At 55.8% G+C, this 15,833-nt stretch overlaps 1 protein-coding gene across 1 annotated transcript in view; it reads left to right on the top strand.

The window, feature by feature from the left end:
• Positions 1–15,833, top strand: part of LOC135877330 (zinc finger protein 208-like) — a 295,762-nt gene extending 279,929 nt beyond the window's left edge. The window contains exons 11-12 of the mRNA XM_065402759.1: positions 8,892–9,988; positions 15,019–15,833. Coding sequence (XP_065258831.1) covers positions 8,892–9,988; positions 15,019–15,673 — 1,752 coding nt within the window. The 3' untranslated portion in view covers positions 15,674–15,833. The remainder of the gene's footprint in view (positions 1–8,891; positions 9,989–15,018) is intronic.

The raw sequence follows: 15,833 nt of genomic DNA, 5'->3' as shown, positions 1-15,833 counted from the left end.
CCTGACCCCTATCCATACCCCCGCCCGCGCCCCCCCCATCCCCTGACCGCCCCGCAGAACCTCCGCCCCATCCAACCGCCCCCTGCCCCTTATCTAACCCCCCGGCCCCCTTACCATGCCGCTCAGAGCAGCATGTCTGGCAGCCGCCCGACCGGAGCCAGACGCGCTGCCGCGCTGCTCGGCAGGGGCGTGGCTGCGCGGGAGAGGGGACAGCAGGGGAGGGGCCGGGGGCTAGCTTCCCCGGCCAGGAGCTCACAGGCCGGGCAGGACGGTCCCGTGGGCCGGATGTGGCCCGCGGGCCAGAGTTTGCCCACCTCTGCTCTAGGACCCTGTGAGGTGGGAGGGTCTCAGGGCTTGGGCTGCAGCCCAAGCCAGAACATCTACCCCACAATTAAACAGCCCCGCAGCCTGAGCCAGCTGGCACGTGCCAACCACACGTTTTCAACTGCAGTGTAGATAGACCCTTCGACTCATAGGTCTTAAGGCCAGAAGGAACCATTGTAATCATTTCTTGTATAACAGGCCAGAGAACTTCCCAAAATAATTCCTAGAGCAGAGCTCTTAGAACAGTATGTCATCTTGATTTAAAAATGGTCAGTGATGGGAAATCTACTAGGCCCCTTGGTAAATTGTTAGTTACTCACTGTTTAAAATGCACACCTTTATTCCACTCTGAATTTGTTGAGCTTCAACTTCCAGCCATTGGACAGTGTTAGATCTTCCTCTGGTAGAGTGAAAAACTCATGATTAAATATTTGTTCCCCATGGGGAGGTACTTACAGACTGGGATCAAGTCCACCCCTTGCCCTTCTCTTAAGCTAAATAGACCGAGCTCCTTGAGGCTGTCACTATGAGGCAGGTTTTCTAATCCTTTAATCATTCTTGTGGCTCTTTTCTGACCCATCTCCCATTTCTCAACATCCTTCTTTAATTCTGGGCACCAGAACTGGCCACAGGATTCCAGCAGCAGTTGCACCAGAGCCAAATACAGAGGTTAAATAACCTCTCTGCGCCTACTCGAGATTCCCTTGTTTACGCCCCCAAAGATTGCATTAGCCCTTTGGCCACAGTGTCATCCTGGGAGCTCACGTTCAGCTGATTATTCACCAAGACCCCCAAAACTTTTTCAGTCCCTGCTTCCCAGGATAGAGTCCCCCATTGTGTAAGCGTGGCCCCCATTCTTTGTTCCTATACATTTACACTTAGCTGTATTAAAACACACATTGTGCCCAATTTACCAGCCGACCCGGTCGCTCTGTCAGTGACCTGTCCTCTTTATTATTTCCCACTCAATTTTTGTGTCATCCACAAACTTCGTCAGTGATGATTTTGTTTTCTTCCAGGTCACTGACAAAAATGTTAAATAATGTAGGGCCACAAACCGATCCCTGTGGGACCCCAGTGGAAACGCATCCATTCAGTGGTGATTCCCCATTTACGGTTACATTGTGAGACTTACCAGTTAGCTGGCTTTTAATCCCTTCAATGTGGGTCATGTTAATTTTATAGCGTTCTAGTTTTTTAATCAGAATATCATGTGGTACCAAGTCAAAGGCCTTACAGAAGTCGAAATATAGCAACACTATTGCCTGTGTCAGTCACACTTGTCATCTCATCCAAACAAAGTTAAGAAAGTTTGACTGGATCTATTGTCCATAAACCCATGCTGCTTGGTATGAATTACATTGCTTTCCTTTATTAATGGAGTCCCCCAACAGCTGATCTATTATCTTCAGTGGGATTGAGGTCGGGCTGACAGGCCTATGATTATCCAGGTCATCCTGTTTACCCTTTTAAAATATTGGCAACATTTTTGCCTGTGGTCAGCCAGGGCACTGCCAGGCGGCAGCTCACGGCTTTCATACTCCGGGGGAATGGGAAAGGGGTGTCTCCTTTTCTAACCTGTCACCGAGCACTGGAGAGTTAAGAGCTGCTGAGATGGAAGGGTTGTCCCATGACCCCAGAGCCTTCATCCAGCCAGTGAAATTTAAGGGGAATGCTGCATCCCATCACCCTCTTTGCTGCCATGATGGCTGAGAGGGGCTGAGGTGGAGACCCTGTCCTTGGGATGGTGCTGCTCCATTTATGTGGCCCTGCTCCCCTCTCAGAAGTGGGGCAGAGAATCCCGGAGTTGAGTCCCAGCCCCCAATCCACTAGGCCCCACTCCCCTCCCAGAGCCATAGATAGAACCTGGGACTCTTGACTTCCTCCCAGCTGACTCAACCTCATTTCCCTCCCAGAGCTGGGGATAGAATCATAAAAATGTAGGACTGGAAAGGACTTTGATAGCTCATCCAGTCCCGTGCACTGAGGCACTTTTAAGTATTATCTAGACCATTCCAGACAGGTGTGTGTCCAGCCTATTCTGAAAAATCTCCAATGACGGAGATTCCACACTCTCCCTTGGTAACCTGTTCCAGTGCTTAACTACCCTGACAGGATGTTTTTCCTAATATCTAACCTTGTAAGTCTCCCTTGCTGCAATGTAAGCCCATTAGTCTTGTCATGTCCTTAGTGTATAAGGAGAACAATTTGTCACCCTTCTCTTTGTAACAATCTCTTACATACTTGAAGACAGTTGTCATGGTTCCCTTCAGTCTTCTCTTCTCCAGAAAAACTCAGTTTTTTCAGTTGTTTTCTAGACCTTTAATCATTTTTGTTGCTCTCCTCTGGACTCTCTCCAATTTATCCACATCCATCCTGAAATGTGGCGCCCAGAACAGGACACAATACTCCAGTTGAAGCCTAATCAGCGCAGAGTAGAGTGGAAGAATTACTTCTTGTGTCTTGCTAAGAACCCTCCTGCTAATACATCCCAGAATGATGTTTGCTTTTTTTGCAACAGTGTGACACTCTTCGACTCATATTTAGCTTGTGATCCACTATGACCCCCAGATCCCTTTCCGCAGTACTCCTTCGTAGGCAGTCATTTCCCATTTTGTATGGGTGCAACTGATTGTTCCTTCCTAAGTGGAGTACTTTGTGTTTGTCTTATTGAATTTCATCTTATTTATTTATTTCTACAGTTTGTCATGATCATTTTTAATTCTAATCTTGTCCTCAAGTGCTTGCAACCCCTCCCATCTTGGTATCATCTGCAAACTTTATAAGTGTACTCTCTATGCCATTGTCCAAATCATTTATGAAGATATTGAACAGAACTGGACCCAGAACTCATCCCTGTGGGACTCCGCTTGATATGCCCTTAACTAGTCAGAGTATGGTTTGCCAACCAGTTGTGCGTTCACCTTATAGTAGGTTCACCTAGGCTGTATTTCCTTAGTTTGCTTATGAGACGTTCATGTAAGACAGTATCAAAAGCCGTACTAAAGTTGAGATATGTGACATCTACTGCTTTCCCCTCCCGATCCACAAGTCTTGTTATCCTGTCAGAGAAGGATATTAGGTTGGTTTGATATGATTTGTTCTTGACAAATTCATGTTGACTGTTACTTATTACCTTATTTTCTTCTAGGTGCTTACAAATTGAGTGTGTGTTTGCTCCATTATCTTTCTGGGTACTGAAGTTAAGCTGACTGGTCTATAATTCCCTGGGTTGCCCTTATTCCCCTTTCTATAGATAGGTACTGTATTTGCCCTTTTCCAGGCCTTGGGTCTCTCTCCCATTCTCCATGAGTTCTCAGAGATAATTGCTAATGGCTCAGAGATCTCTTCAGCCAGTTCCTTAGGTATTCTAGACGTATTCCATCAGACCCTGCTGACCTGAAGACATCTAACTTAATTCCCAACTTGTTCTTTCCCTATTTTAGCACAGATTCTACCCCATTTACACTGATGTTCACTACGTTAGACATCCAGTCACTGCTAACCTGTTTGGTGAAAACTGAAACAAAAAGGGCATTTAACACTTTGGCCATTGCTGCGTTTTGTTGTTGTCGTCTTTCCCTCTTCATTGAGTAATGCGCCTACCCTGTCCTTGGTCTTCCTCTTGTTTCTAATGTATTTGTAAAATGTTTTCTTATTACCCTGTATGGCCCTAGCTAATTGAATCTTGTTTAGTGCCTTGGCCTTTGTAACTTTAGTCCCTACATACTCTCATCCTTCGTAAGTTGACCTAGTTTCCGCTTTTCGTAGGACTCTTTGTTGAGTTTCAGGTCTTTGAAGATCTGGTTAAGCCAGGGTGGTCGCTTACCGTACTTCCTTCTCTCCTGAGCCTGGGGATGGTTTGCTCTTAATAATATCTCTTTAAAAAACTGCCAACTCCCCTGCACTTGTTTCCCTTAGACTTGCTTCTCATGGGCTCTGACCTGCCATTTCTCTGAGTTTGCTAACGCCTGCCTTCTTGAAGTCCATTGTTTTTTTTATTCTGCTGTTTTCCCTCCTACTATTCCTTAGATGAACCATGAACTCCATCTTTTCATGATCACGTTGACCCAATCTGCCTTCCACCTTCAAATTCTCAACCAGTTCCGCCCTGTTTGTCAGAATCCACTCTAGGACAGCCTCTCCTCTAGTCGCTCTCTCCACCTTCTGCAATAAAAGTCGTCTCCAATGCAGCCCAAGAACTTGTTGGAAAATCTGTGTCCTGCTGTACTTTCCCAACAGCTGTCTGTGTAGGTGAAGTCCTCCATCACCGCTAAGGTCTGGTCTACACTACAGACTTCTAGTGGTATAACTTCATCGCTCAGGGGTGTGAAAAATCCACACCTCTGAGCCACGTAGTTACACCAACCTAACCCGCCGTCTACACCGCTATGGCAGAAGGAGAGCTTCTCCCGTCGACATAGTTACCGCTTTTTGGGGAGGTGGAATAACTACGCCGAAGGAAGAGCTTTTTCCTGTCATCTTAGAGTGTCTTCAAGTGCTACACCGGTGCAGCATTTTAAGTGGACGTTTGCCCTAAGGCTTGTGTTTGGGATGATTTTGTTAGTTGTTTAAAAAAAGCCTCATCCACCAATTGATGGTCCCTCGTAGACCCCTACCATGACCTTACCCTTATATTTTACTCCCTTTATCCTTTCCCCGAGACTTTCAGCAGTCTGCCTCCCTTCTCATTCAATCTCAGTGTAAGTGTATACATCTTGGATATTCAAGGCAACCCCTCCTCCCTTTGTTTCCCTACCTGTCCTTCCTGAACAAGCTGGTGGACCCGTCTATACCAATAGTCCAGTCATGTCAATTGTCCTACCAAGTCACTGTGATGTCAGTGATGGCCTAAGTGTGATTATTCACTAATAGTTTTAGTTCTTCCTGTTTATTCTCCATACTTCTAGCATTAGTATACAGCCATCCAAGAACCCAGGAGTCTCGACTCCCAGCCCTCCTGATCTAACCCACTAGACCCAGAGCTGGGGAGCCCTTGAGCAACAGAAGGTGAGTGGCTGAAGCTCTGCTCCAAGTCTCCAGCTGGTTTCTGCTGTTCCATGAACCCCCAGGGGCTGTGGATGAAAAGTTCAGGATTGACTCAGGTTTCAGGGGCCAGGCTTATGCAATGCCTCAGATCGCCACCAGGGGCTGCTTCAGCGAGTACACAGCCCCCCCCTAGTGGCGCATTTGGGGCCAGCCCTGACTGTGAGGGGAGAGCGCCCCCTACTGAGCCCCCCACCCGCGTTCCCCGCCGCTCGGCACGGCGCCCCCTTAGCACCACACTGGGGTCAGCCCGGACTGTGGGGCCCCCTCCTGCGCCCTCACCCCGCTCCTACCCAGATCCAGTGACCCTGCAGCGCGTAGGGGCTGGGGGTGCAAGTAGCCCCGGGTTTCAGGACACGTGCTAATGCCCCTGGCTCTCCTCTCAGCTGGGCTGGGGGCAATCGCACCTCCCCTCCCCCATGGGGCGATTCCTAGGCGAGATCAGGAACTATTGCAAGGAGGGGACGGAATAAGGCAGGGACCTTCCTGTTCCCAGCAATCCCCCCGGCTTATGTTGTGTTGTGTGTGCGCCTGGCAGCTGGGAGGGGAGCGCACAAAGAGACCCGCTGCCGGCCAGTGCTGCCGCGGGGCCGCGTCTCCGGCTGCAGCCCCGGCCCCGGGAGGGGATCGCCCCGGCCGGGCGCTGAGCGGGGGCGAGAAACAGCAGCCGAGGCAGGAAATCGCTGCCCGGAGGCAGCGGCCGCGGTGAGGAGGGGATCGGAGCCGAAGGGGGCTGGGACCGGAGAGACCCCCCGCCCCCGGGCAGCGGCGGGGTGGGGCTGGGGAAGGGAAAGAGGCTAAGCCCAGGGGATCTGGCCACAGGGGTCCCCGGGAGCAGAGGAGAGAGCGCTGGGATGGTTGCATAGCCCTCCGGGCATTTGGCCCTAATTCCAGCTGGAAATTGTACAGGAGCCGTGTTTCAATAACTCCCCAAGGCCTGTACTGAATGGTGCCCAAATGGAACCCAGGAGTCCAGGGTGTGGGGGTGTCTGGGAGTTTAATCTTCTCCCCCGCCCTCCTGGTTCTCCGGGCCCCAGTGATTTCTGTGTTGATGGTGTTCGCCTCCTGGAATTGGCATGTGTTGGGGGTAGCGGGGTCGGGGCTGGCTGAAGGTTTGAGCACCCAGGGGGTGGTGTGAGAGAAGTGCCTGAGCTGGAAGGGGCAGCCCAACAACTTTGGCATGTTACACGTCCTCATTAGGTTTCAGAGTCGATGCCCCCATTGAGAAGAGTGGAGGCAATTCATGCCTTTCAGGGCAAGTCTACGCTACGATACTAAGTCCATCTAAGTACAGCCATTGCAGAGATTGAATCGGTTTTACACGTCCACACTACGCTCCTTGTGTCGGCGGCACGCGTCCTCACCAGGAGCTTATTAGCTACCAGTGGGGGGCATTGGGGGATGGTTTCTGAAAGGCAGCAACGGTGGATGTAAGTAATGCAGTTTTTACACGGACTCTGTGTTGACCTAACTACATCGACTTAAGCGCTACGCCTTCATGGAGGTGGAGTTATTAAGTCGGTGCAGTGGGCGAGTTACATCGGTGGGAGCTACATTTTAGTGTAGACGCTTACAGAGCCAGGTCGATGTAAGCTGCCTTACATCAGCCTACCTGTGTCGTGTGGACCAGGCCTCAGAGTGATCAGTTCAGGCTCTCTGCAGACTCAGGCAGATGCTGGGTCATGTTCTCCATATTTTCTGTGCACCTATGACAGCTAGAAACCTGTTTTTCCCTTGGTGAAAACTGAAGTTCTGCTGCTAATTGTGCATTCTGGGCACTTAATACATGTCTCTTCCGATCTCTGGTTTCATCTTATTCTATGCCTAGCCTTTCTCAGGTCAGAAGTGATTAAATGAAAATCTTTAGCATGGAAAACTCATTGAGACCAACAGCTGCTTTCTAGGGCCAGATAATGCCCCGGGACAGGTGTGGAGCGTTCTGTGGCATGTGGAAGTGGAATCAGCTGGGAATAAAGCATCGTCTTGCGGTTGTAAATTGTCCCAATGCCAACTATCGGGCTGGGGGGTGTTGAGTGATGGTGCCATGATTAGTTAATTAAGGTCTTGGCTAAGGGGCCCTCTGGAAGTGGGGTGCTAACAGTGGATGGCACCAGAATGAGAAGGGGAAACCTAACAATGTGTTTGAATTCAGCAGCTCGCTCCACATGACTGGGATCATGCCTGGCCCTGCACCAGGATTCCCCGACCCGGCCGGGATCTCCCGGCTGGAGCGAGGGGAAGAGCCCAGGGTCCCGGATCTCCAGGGCTCCGAGGAAAGGGAGATCCTGAGAGGTGCCCGCGCAGGTGAGGAATGAATGACACGGGCTTAGGGACTGGGAGTGAAGGGAAAAGCTGGTTTCCCAGCAGAGCCATTGGGAGCCCCCCCTCTCCCCCATTCTGTTTTCCACTCCCCCATTCCTGTTACTGTGTGACCCCATCCACAGCCATGAGGAGCACACCCAGCAGTGGCGGGGAATTGGGCTCCAACTCCTGCACCCTGTGGGGCCAGATGCTCCCCCTTTGCATCCCGCAGTGCTCAGCACTGCCTCTTTCTGCTCCCCCCATGACAGCTGGGGAACCCCAAGGGCCACTGAGGATCCTAAAATCTCCCCCGCAGCATCTCCCTGAGCAACACCCCCCCCTCACCCAATTCTGTTTCCATAGAGATGGGATGGGGAGATGTGGAAGGGGCTAGACCCCCATCACTATGGATACAGGTGGGTAGGGACCTCTAGGCTCCACCTCTATAGTTACGGGGGTGCGGGGGCAGGGTGATGTATGTTCTAGGCTGCGTCTCTGTGGTATGGGCAGGCCAGGGAAACTTGTGCTCTAGGCCCCATCTCTGTGGTTATTGGGGGGGGGGGGGGCAGTGGTGACTCACATTCTAGGCCCCTTCTTTATGGACAGTAATGGTGCCTGGGAGCAGAGCCAGCTCCCCAGGCCAGTGCCCGCCCTGGCATCTCTCTGGGCACAGCTGGGATCTGCCCTGCCAGAGAGAGGGTCTCTTTGCTGCAGTTCAGCTGGGACCACTTCCCAGCACAGCCCCAGCACACAGGCCAGAGAGGAGAGACCCTGTGGGGTTGGGATCTCTGGGGGGTAGCATCACCCCACTACTGGGCCGGGGATGGGGGGGGGGGTCTCCCATCCGGCGGCCAAACAGACCAGACCCTGCTTAGCAGGGGAGAGCAGAGCAGACCAGATCCCACGGTGAGTTGGCAGGACAGCAGTTGTGGGTCCCCTGCGGCAGCTGGGCCATTGGGGCAGACGTGGCCTCTCCTCTCCCTTCTTGCAAAGGGTTGGGGGAGTTCAGCTTCCTGCCCATCAGGTTTTCTGTCTCCCTTGGCCAGGGAATGAGCCCTGTCTGGATTCTCTGTCTCCTAGCATGTGCCAGGACGGAGGAGAATCTCCAGCGGGAAGAGCCTGCAGGAATGGAGTCTTACGGCAGCCCCAAGCAGGGGGAGGGCCGGCCCGACTGGGAGACAGTGTGCGAGAGCCCCCTGCAGGAGATCCTGGTGCACCAGCGCACCCACATGGGTGAGAAGCCCTACAAATGCCCCGAGTGCGGGAAGAGCTTCCACCAGAGCTCCCACCTCATCCGGCACCAGCGCATCCACACCGGGGAGCGCCCCTACAAATGCGGCGAGTGCGGCAAGGCCTTCAGCCAGAGCTCGCTGCTGACCCGCCACCAGCACACCCACACCGGGGAGAGACCCTACAAATGCCCCGACTGCGGGAAGAGCTTCAGCCGTGGCTCCAACCTCAGCCAGCACCAGCGCATCCACACCGGGGAGCGCCCCTACAAATGCACCGAGTGCGGGAAGAGCTTCACGCTCAGCTCCCACCTGATCCGCCACCAGCGCACGCACACGGGCGAGCGGCCCTACAAATGCGCCGAGTGCGGCAAGGCCTTCGCCGAGAGCTCCCACCTGCGCCAGCACCGCCGCACCCACCGCTGCGAGCCGCCCTACAAGTGCCCCGACTGCGGGCGCGCTTTCGTCCTGAGCCTGGACTTCGTGCAGCACGTGCGGGAGCACACGGAGCGCCGCCCCTACCGCTGCGGGGCCTGCGGGCGCTGCTTCCCCCTCAGCTCAGCCCTCTCGCAGCACCGCAAGAGCCACCACCGCCCCCCGGCCGCCCCCAAGGCCCACCCGTGCGGGGTGTGCGGGAAGGTGTTCGGGAAGAGTTCGCACCTGGTGACCCACCGGCGGGTGCACACGGGCGAGAAGCCCTTCGCCTGTGCGGAGTGCGGGCGCGGCTTCAGTCAGAGCGCCGACCTGGCGAAGCACCGGCGCACCCACACCGGCGAGCGGCCCTATCGCTGCCCCGAGTGCGGCAAGAGCTTCAGCGTCTCCTCCACCCTGGTCAAGCACCAGCGCAGCCACAAGGGGGAGCGGCCCTACCCCTGCCCCGAGTGCGGCAAGCGCTTCAGCCAGAGCTCCAACCTCATGCAGCACCAGCGCAGCCACCGCGGGCACCGGCCCTACCACTGCACCGAGTGCGGCAAGGCCTTCGCCCAGAGCTCGGCCCTCCTGCAGCACCACCGCACGCACACCGGCGAGAAGCCCTTCGCCTGCCTGCAGTGTGGCAAAGCCTTCAGCCTCAGCTCCAACCTGCGGCAGCACCGGCGCACGCACCGCGAAGACACCGGCCCTGCCTGGGGAGCGGCTGGGGGAGCTGGCCCGCTCGGACACATCCAGAAATACCTCGGCTGACCAGGAAGGGACACGGGAACCCCACGGGGGTGTCCCTGGGAGGGGAGGGGATTTAGAGCAGGGAGAGGGCTGAGAACCAGGACTCCTGGGTTCCCTGGGAGTAGAGTCTAGTGGTTAGAGCAGGGGGCTGGGAGTCAGGACACTTGGGTTCTTTCCCTGGCTCTGGAAGAGGAGTGGGGTCCAGGGGTGAGAGAGAGAGAGAGGGGCAGGGAGACAGGACTCCTGGGTTCTCATCCTGGCTCTGGGAGGAGACTGGGGTCTAGTGGTGAGAGCAAGGTGGGGGTTGCGAGACAGGACTTCTGGGTGCTATCCCTGACTCTGACACTTGCTTTTGTGCTCTTGGGTGAGTCTTTTCCCCTGTCTCTGCCTTAGTGCCTCATCTGGGAAAAGGGGACGGTGCTGCGTGCTGACCCGCCTTTGGGAAAGTGCTTTGGTATCTAGGCTGAAAAGTGTTGATATGGGAACTCAGCATGATACATAGGCTCATCCGAAGAGGATCGGAACGGAATGAGCATGGGGACGGATGGGTTATTTAGAATTTGTGTGAAGGATGGGGGAGGAGGTTTGGGTCAGGGTGTGGACTCGGAGGAAGAAGAGGTTTTGGGGGAAAGTTGGAGAAAGAAGGATCCGAGTTTCTCCCCGGTGCCCTGGGAATCCCATCCACGCTGGAGCTGGGGGCAAAGTGCCCCAGTTTGGGGGCCTCTCCTGCTCTCCCACCCCCTCCCCCACTCTGCAGGGATCATTAACTCTTGCAGGCCCATCCTGTCCCCTAATGCCTGTGCCCGTCCGGGGTGGGAGGGGTGGGGGAGGGGGAGGACGACCATCCCTTCACTCTCCAGAATCTGGCTGCCTCTGGACCACACTCTCGGCTCCTTCCCCCTTTCACAGGGGGTTTGGGAGCTGGGGGTGTGTGAGACTGCTGGGTACCAGAGAGGCTGGACAAACGGACACACCCAGACAGGGGGCAGCTTGTCTCCTCTCCAGCGCCTGGCTCCTCTCTTTGCAGCGCATGGAGCTGCACATTCAGGAGCCCAGTGACACCTGGGGAACATCCCCTCCTGGCCTGGAGCAGCCAGAGAGCTTCCCAGAAGTCAGTCTGGCCCCAGCCCAAACTCTCTGTTCCCAACAGGTGCCTGGATCCTGCTCTCCTGCTGGATTTTGTGACTGATTTGAGTCTCTTGTTGTGTTAGCAAGTTGTACCTGTAGGAAATAAACTCCCTTCCCCTGTGATTTGCCTCCCCCCGTGTCTGTGCTGTGGACCCCGTCTTGGGGGTCAGAATGGCCCTGGACGTGTCGCCGTGCTGCTGGGGAAGCTCAGAAGCTGCTTGGGCTCCCAGATGGGCCAGGAGGCTCCCAGTTCTGTGATGGGGTCTGGACTATACTGAGAGATACCTCTGCGAGACCTCCCAGACTGTAACCCCCCTCCAGGATTCTAAACCATAGAGACTCCTGGGAGATCTCCCACGTTCTAGAACGGAACCTCCTCCAGGATTCTAAACCATAGAGACTCCTGGGAGATCTCCCATGTTCCAGAATGGAATCTCCTCCAGGATTCTAAACCATAGAGACCCCTGGCAGCTCTACCAGAGCGTAACCCCACCAGGACTCCAAATCATAGAGACCCTCGCGAATCCTCCCACCGCGTAATCCCTTCAGGGGGATTAGCAACCCTCAGCAGCCCTCCCAGACTCCTTCAGGATTCTAAACCATAGAGATGCTTGGAAGACGTCCCAGAGTGTAACCCCTGCAGGAGACCAAGTAATAGAGACTCCCCAAGAATGCTCCTAGATTGTAACACCCTCCAGGGCACTGTACTCTCTGGAGCAGTGTTTCTCAATGACCGGTCTGTGGATCAGCACTGGTCCCTGAGACCTCCCTGACACAGTTTAGGAGGCAGCAAGCCGGTCCCTGGTATCAAAAAGCTTGAAAATACCTAGATCAGTGCAGGTGATAGCCCATTGGGGGCCCAAAGCAAGAATATTTTCGGCTCCTCCAATACTAAAACAAGCAAATAGGGGTCCCCCTTGAGCTTCTTGGGGCCCTAAGCAATTGCTCAGTCTGCTTATGCCTAGCACTAGCTCTGCCCTAGATCATAATGCTCCCCAACCCATAACCATAGAGATATGGATAGTGACATGGCTAGATTGGTACTACATAGGTGGTCACTCTGGCCATATTCTGTGGCAAGGCTGGCAGAGAAAACTGTATCTCTATGGTTATTAGACTCCTGGACGGTGCCTGGAAGACTCACCATAGAGACCCTGCCCTAGAGTTTCTCTCAGCTGGCCTACAGCCCTGGACAATGCTAGTGCACTGGGTCACATAATGGATCGAGTGGACCAGTGCAGGCAGCCACTCTTAGCTACATCTCTATGGCCTCAGGGTGGCTGTGGGGGATCAGTGCTCTATGGCACGGGTGGCCAACCTGTGGCTCCAGAGCCACATGCGGTTCTTCAGATGTTAATATGCGGCTCCTTGTATAGGCACCGACTCCGGGGCTGGAGCTACAGGCGCCAACTTTCCAAGGTGCTGGGGGGTGCTCACTGCTCAAGCCCTGGCTCTGCCACAGGCCCTGCCCCCACTCCTCTGAGCCTGCCGTGCCCTCGCTCCTTTCCCTCCCCCCCAGAGCCTCCTGCATGCCACAAAACAGCTGATCGGGAGGTGCAGGGAGAGAGTGGGAGGTGCTGATCGGCAGGGCTGCAGGTGGGCAGGAGGTGCTGGGAGCGGGGGGCGGAGAGCTGATGGGGGGGCTGCTGACGTATTACTATGGCTCTTTGGCAATGTACATTGGTAAATTCTGGCTCCTTCTCAGACTCAGGTTGGCCACCCCTGCTCTATGGTCAGGGAGCCCTTGGGGGTAGCAAGGGGGGGGGGAAAGTGGTTGGGCCGGGTGGGCAGAGCCAAACAGAAATGGGGGGGGGGGAGGAGAAGGAATCTATATTATGTAGATAAGTCAACGCATATTAATCCAACATGTCCCTGCTATTGCATACTTCTCATGAGATCCCTGGATCTCTGGTCCCACCGACAAGGGACTGGCCTGGGGATGTGGTTTGTCTCCACAGTCTCCTGGGGAGAGACGGAAACACCAGACAGGGCAGGGCAGAATCCCCTCCCCCAGTGTTGCCAGCTCTCATGCTTTTTCATGAGTCTCATGCTAATTATTTTTCCTTAAAGCCCCAGCTCCTGGAGTCAAGTGGAGATGTGATAATTCCAGCCTTCATTCTTAAAGAAAAAGTACATTTCTAGCCCTCGTGGCTGTGGAGAAAGCTTCAAAATGTGACCCCCATGCAGCCTAAAGGCTCACAAAGCAGAAGGCAAAGAAAAAGAACCTCAAATCTATTCTTTTTACCTAATCTCATGATTTTGGGTGAGCCTGACGCTCCTTGTCTGCCTCCCGCTGAAGTTTAGCAGGGGGCTTCCCCAGCCTGGTTATGCTTCAAACACCCCAAGAAAAGATCCTCTGTTGCATTATGAGTGGGTGTAACAGATCCCAACCAGTAGGGGACAGCACCCCCTAGAGGGGAAAGGGCCCATGTCCCTTTCCCCACCTCCCTGAGCCAGCCAGTCCCCTGCTCCTGGCTGGGGCTGGATCAGAGCTAGTGCCCCTGATATGTCCTTTGGACATTCACTTGGTTCTCAGTTCTGCCTCCTGGAGCTCCCTGTCCCTGCCAGGCTAACACGGGACAGTTACAGCTCCCCACCCCCATCATGAATATGCAAGAGGAGGTGGGCCAGAAATCTCCCAAGTGGCCAACCCTGCCCATGGTGCATTGCAAAGGGGAACTGCATTTCCCAGAGTCCCTTGCAAAGGGGACAGACCTAAGAGTGGGACAGGCTCCCAGCCCCAGCCCGTTCCCACCCCCTTAGTTCCTGCCCAGAGCGGCAGGTGCTGAGCGGGGTCCCTGCCCCGGTGGTTCCAGGCGCCGGTGGGGTTCGAGGAGGTGGCCGTGTATTTCTCCCGGGAGGAGTGGGAGCTCCTGGACGAAGGGCAGAGGCAGCTCTACAGGGACGTCATGCAGGAGAATTACCAGACTCTGATCTCGCTGGGTGAGGCGCCGCTGCCCCCTGGGGATCAGGAGCTCGACGGGCTTTGATGGACCCGGGGCAGCTTCAGCTCAGGGCTCTTCCCCACTTAGATTTCTGGGGGATCAGCCCTGCTGCCCCCAGGCCCAGCAGCACAGGGACCGTCACCCCACAGTGCAGATCCCGTGTGCCCCCAGCAGAGAGCGGGGCCCGGGTTAAAGCCAGGGCGTGTTCTCCATACCGAGACCTCGGGGGAAATTTCACCAAGCTGGTCTCACCTTCCCCCCAGCAGAATTCCCTGTCCCCGACCCGACCGTGACCTCCCGGATGGAGCAAGGGGAAGAGCCAAGGGTCCTGGATCTCCAGGGCTCAGAGGAAAGGGAGACTCCGAGAGGCACCCATGCAGGTGAGGAATGAGCGACACCGGCTCGGAGACCGTCCGGGAGTGAAGGCAAAAGCTGGGATCCCAGCAAAGCCTCTGGGAGCCCCCCAGGTCTGTCTCCACTCGCTCAGTGTCATCCCCAGCAGGTGTCACTCCTGGATCCCACCCTTGGCAGGAACCCTCCCCTCCCCCAGCCTTTCTCTGAGGGCTCAGCTGGGCCGTTGGGGCAGCCCCGGCCCCTCCTCTCCCCTCAGGGAAGGGTTTGGGGGATTCGCTTCCTGCCCATCAGGTTTTCTGCTCAGCGATAAACCCCCCCTTTCTCCCCAGCGCTGGGAATGAGCCCTGGCTGGATTCTCTCTCTCGCCCAGCAGGTGCCGGGATGGAGGAGGAGAATCCTCAGCAGACAGGGCCTGTGGGAGCGGAGCTGCACGGGACCCCCGAGCAGGGGCAGAGTCAGGGTGGGACAGGCCGGCCCTATCAGTGCCCCGAGTGCGGGAAGAGTTTTGCCCGCAGCACCCTCCTGATCCGGCACCAGCGGATCCACACGGGCGAAAAGCCCTACAAGTGCGGGGAGTGCGGGAAGAGCTTCTACCAGAGCTCCAACCTGGCGCAGCACTGGCGCACCCACACCGAGGAGAAACCCTACAGCTGCCCTGACTGCGGGCGCGGTTTCCGCCACAACGCCCACCTGGCGCAGCACCGGCGCACCCACACCGGCGAGCGCCCCTTCCCCTGCGCCCAGTGCGGCAAGGCCTTCAGCCAGCGCTCCAACCTGCTGCAGCACCGGCGCACCCACACCGGCGAGCGCCCCTTTGTCTGCACCCACTGCGGGAAGGGCTTCGGCGACAGCTCCAACCTGCTGCAGCACCTGCGCACCCACACACCGGAGAGACCCTATCAGTGCCCCGAGTGCGGGCGCAGCTTCCGCCACGGCAAGCACCTGACCCAGCACCGCTCCCTGCACACGGGCCAGAAATCCCACTGCTGCCCGGACTGCGGGAAGGGCTTCAACTGGAGCTCCCACCTCGCCCAGCACCGGCGCATCCACACCGGGGAGCGGCCCTACCAGTGCCCCCAGTGCGGGAAGGCGTTCACCCAGAGATCCAACCTGCTGCAGCACCAGGCCCTCCATCGCCCTGCCCAGGACCTGGCTGAGCAGCTGCAGATGAGCCATGTGGCTTAGGGGGCTGGGGTCAGAGGTCATGCCAGAGAGGAGGGAGACCCGCCTCTCAGCATGGGATGCCTGGGGTTAAAGGTCTGACAGTGTCCGACACCCAGGACTCCCCCACAGCATGGACACGCCAACTAGACCCCACTCGGACGTGCTGCTAGGGAATGGGGGG

The sequence above is a fragment of the Emys orbicularis genome, chromosome 4, assembly GCF_028017835.1.
Source record: "Emys orbicularis isolate rEmyOrb1 chromosome 4, rEmyOrb1.hap1, whole genome shotgun sequence".
Classification (NCBI taxonomy): Eukaryota; Metazoa; Chordata; order Testudines; family Emydidae; genus Emys; species Emys orbicularis.
Note: the sequence above shows the minus strand (reverse complement) of the source record. Positions and strands in the feature narration are given on the sequence as shown.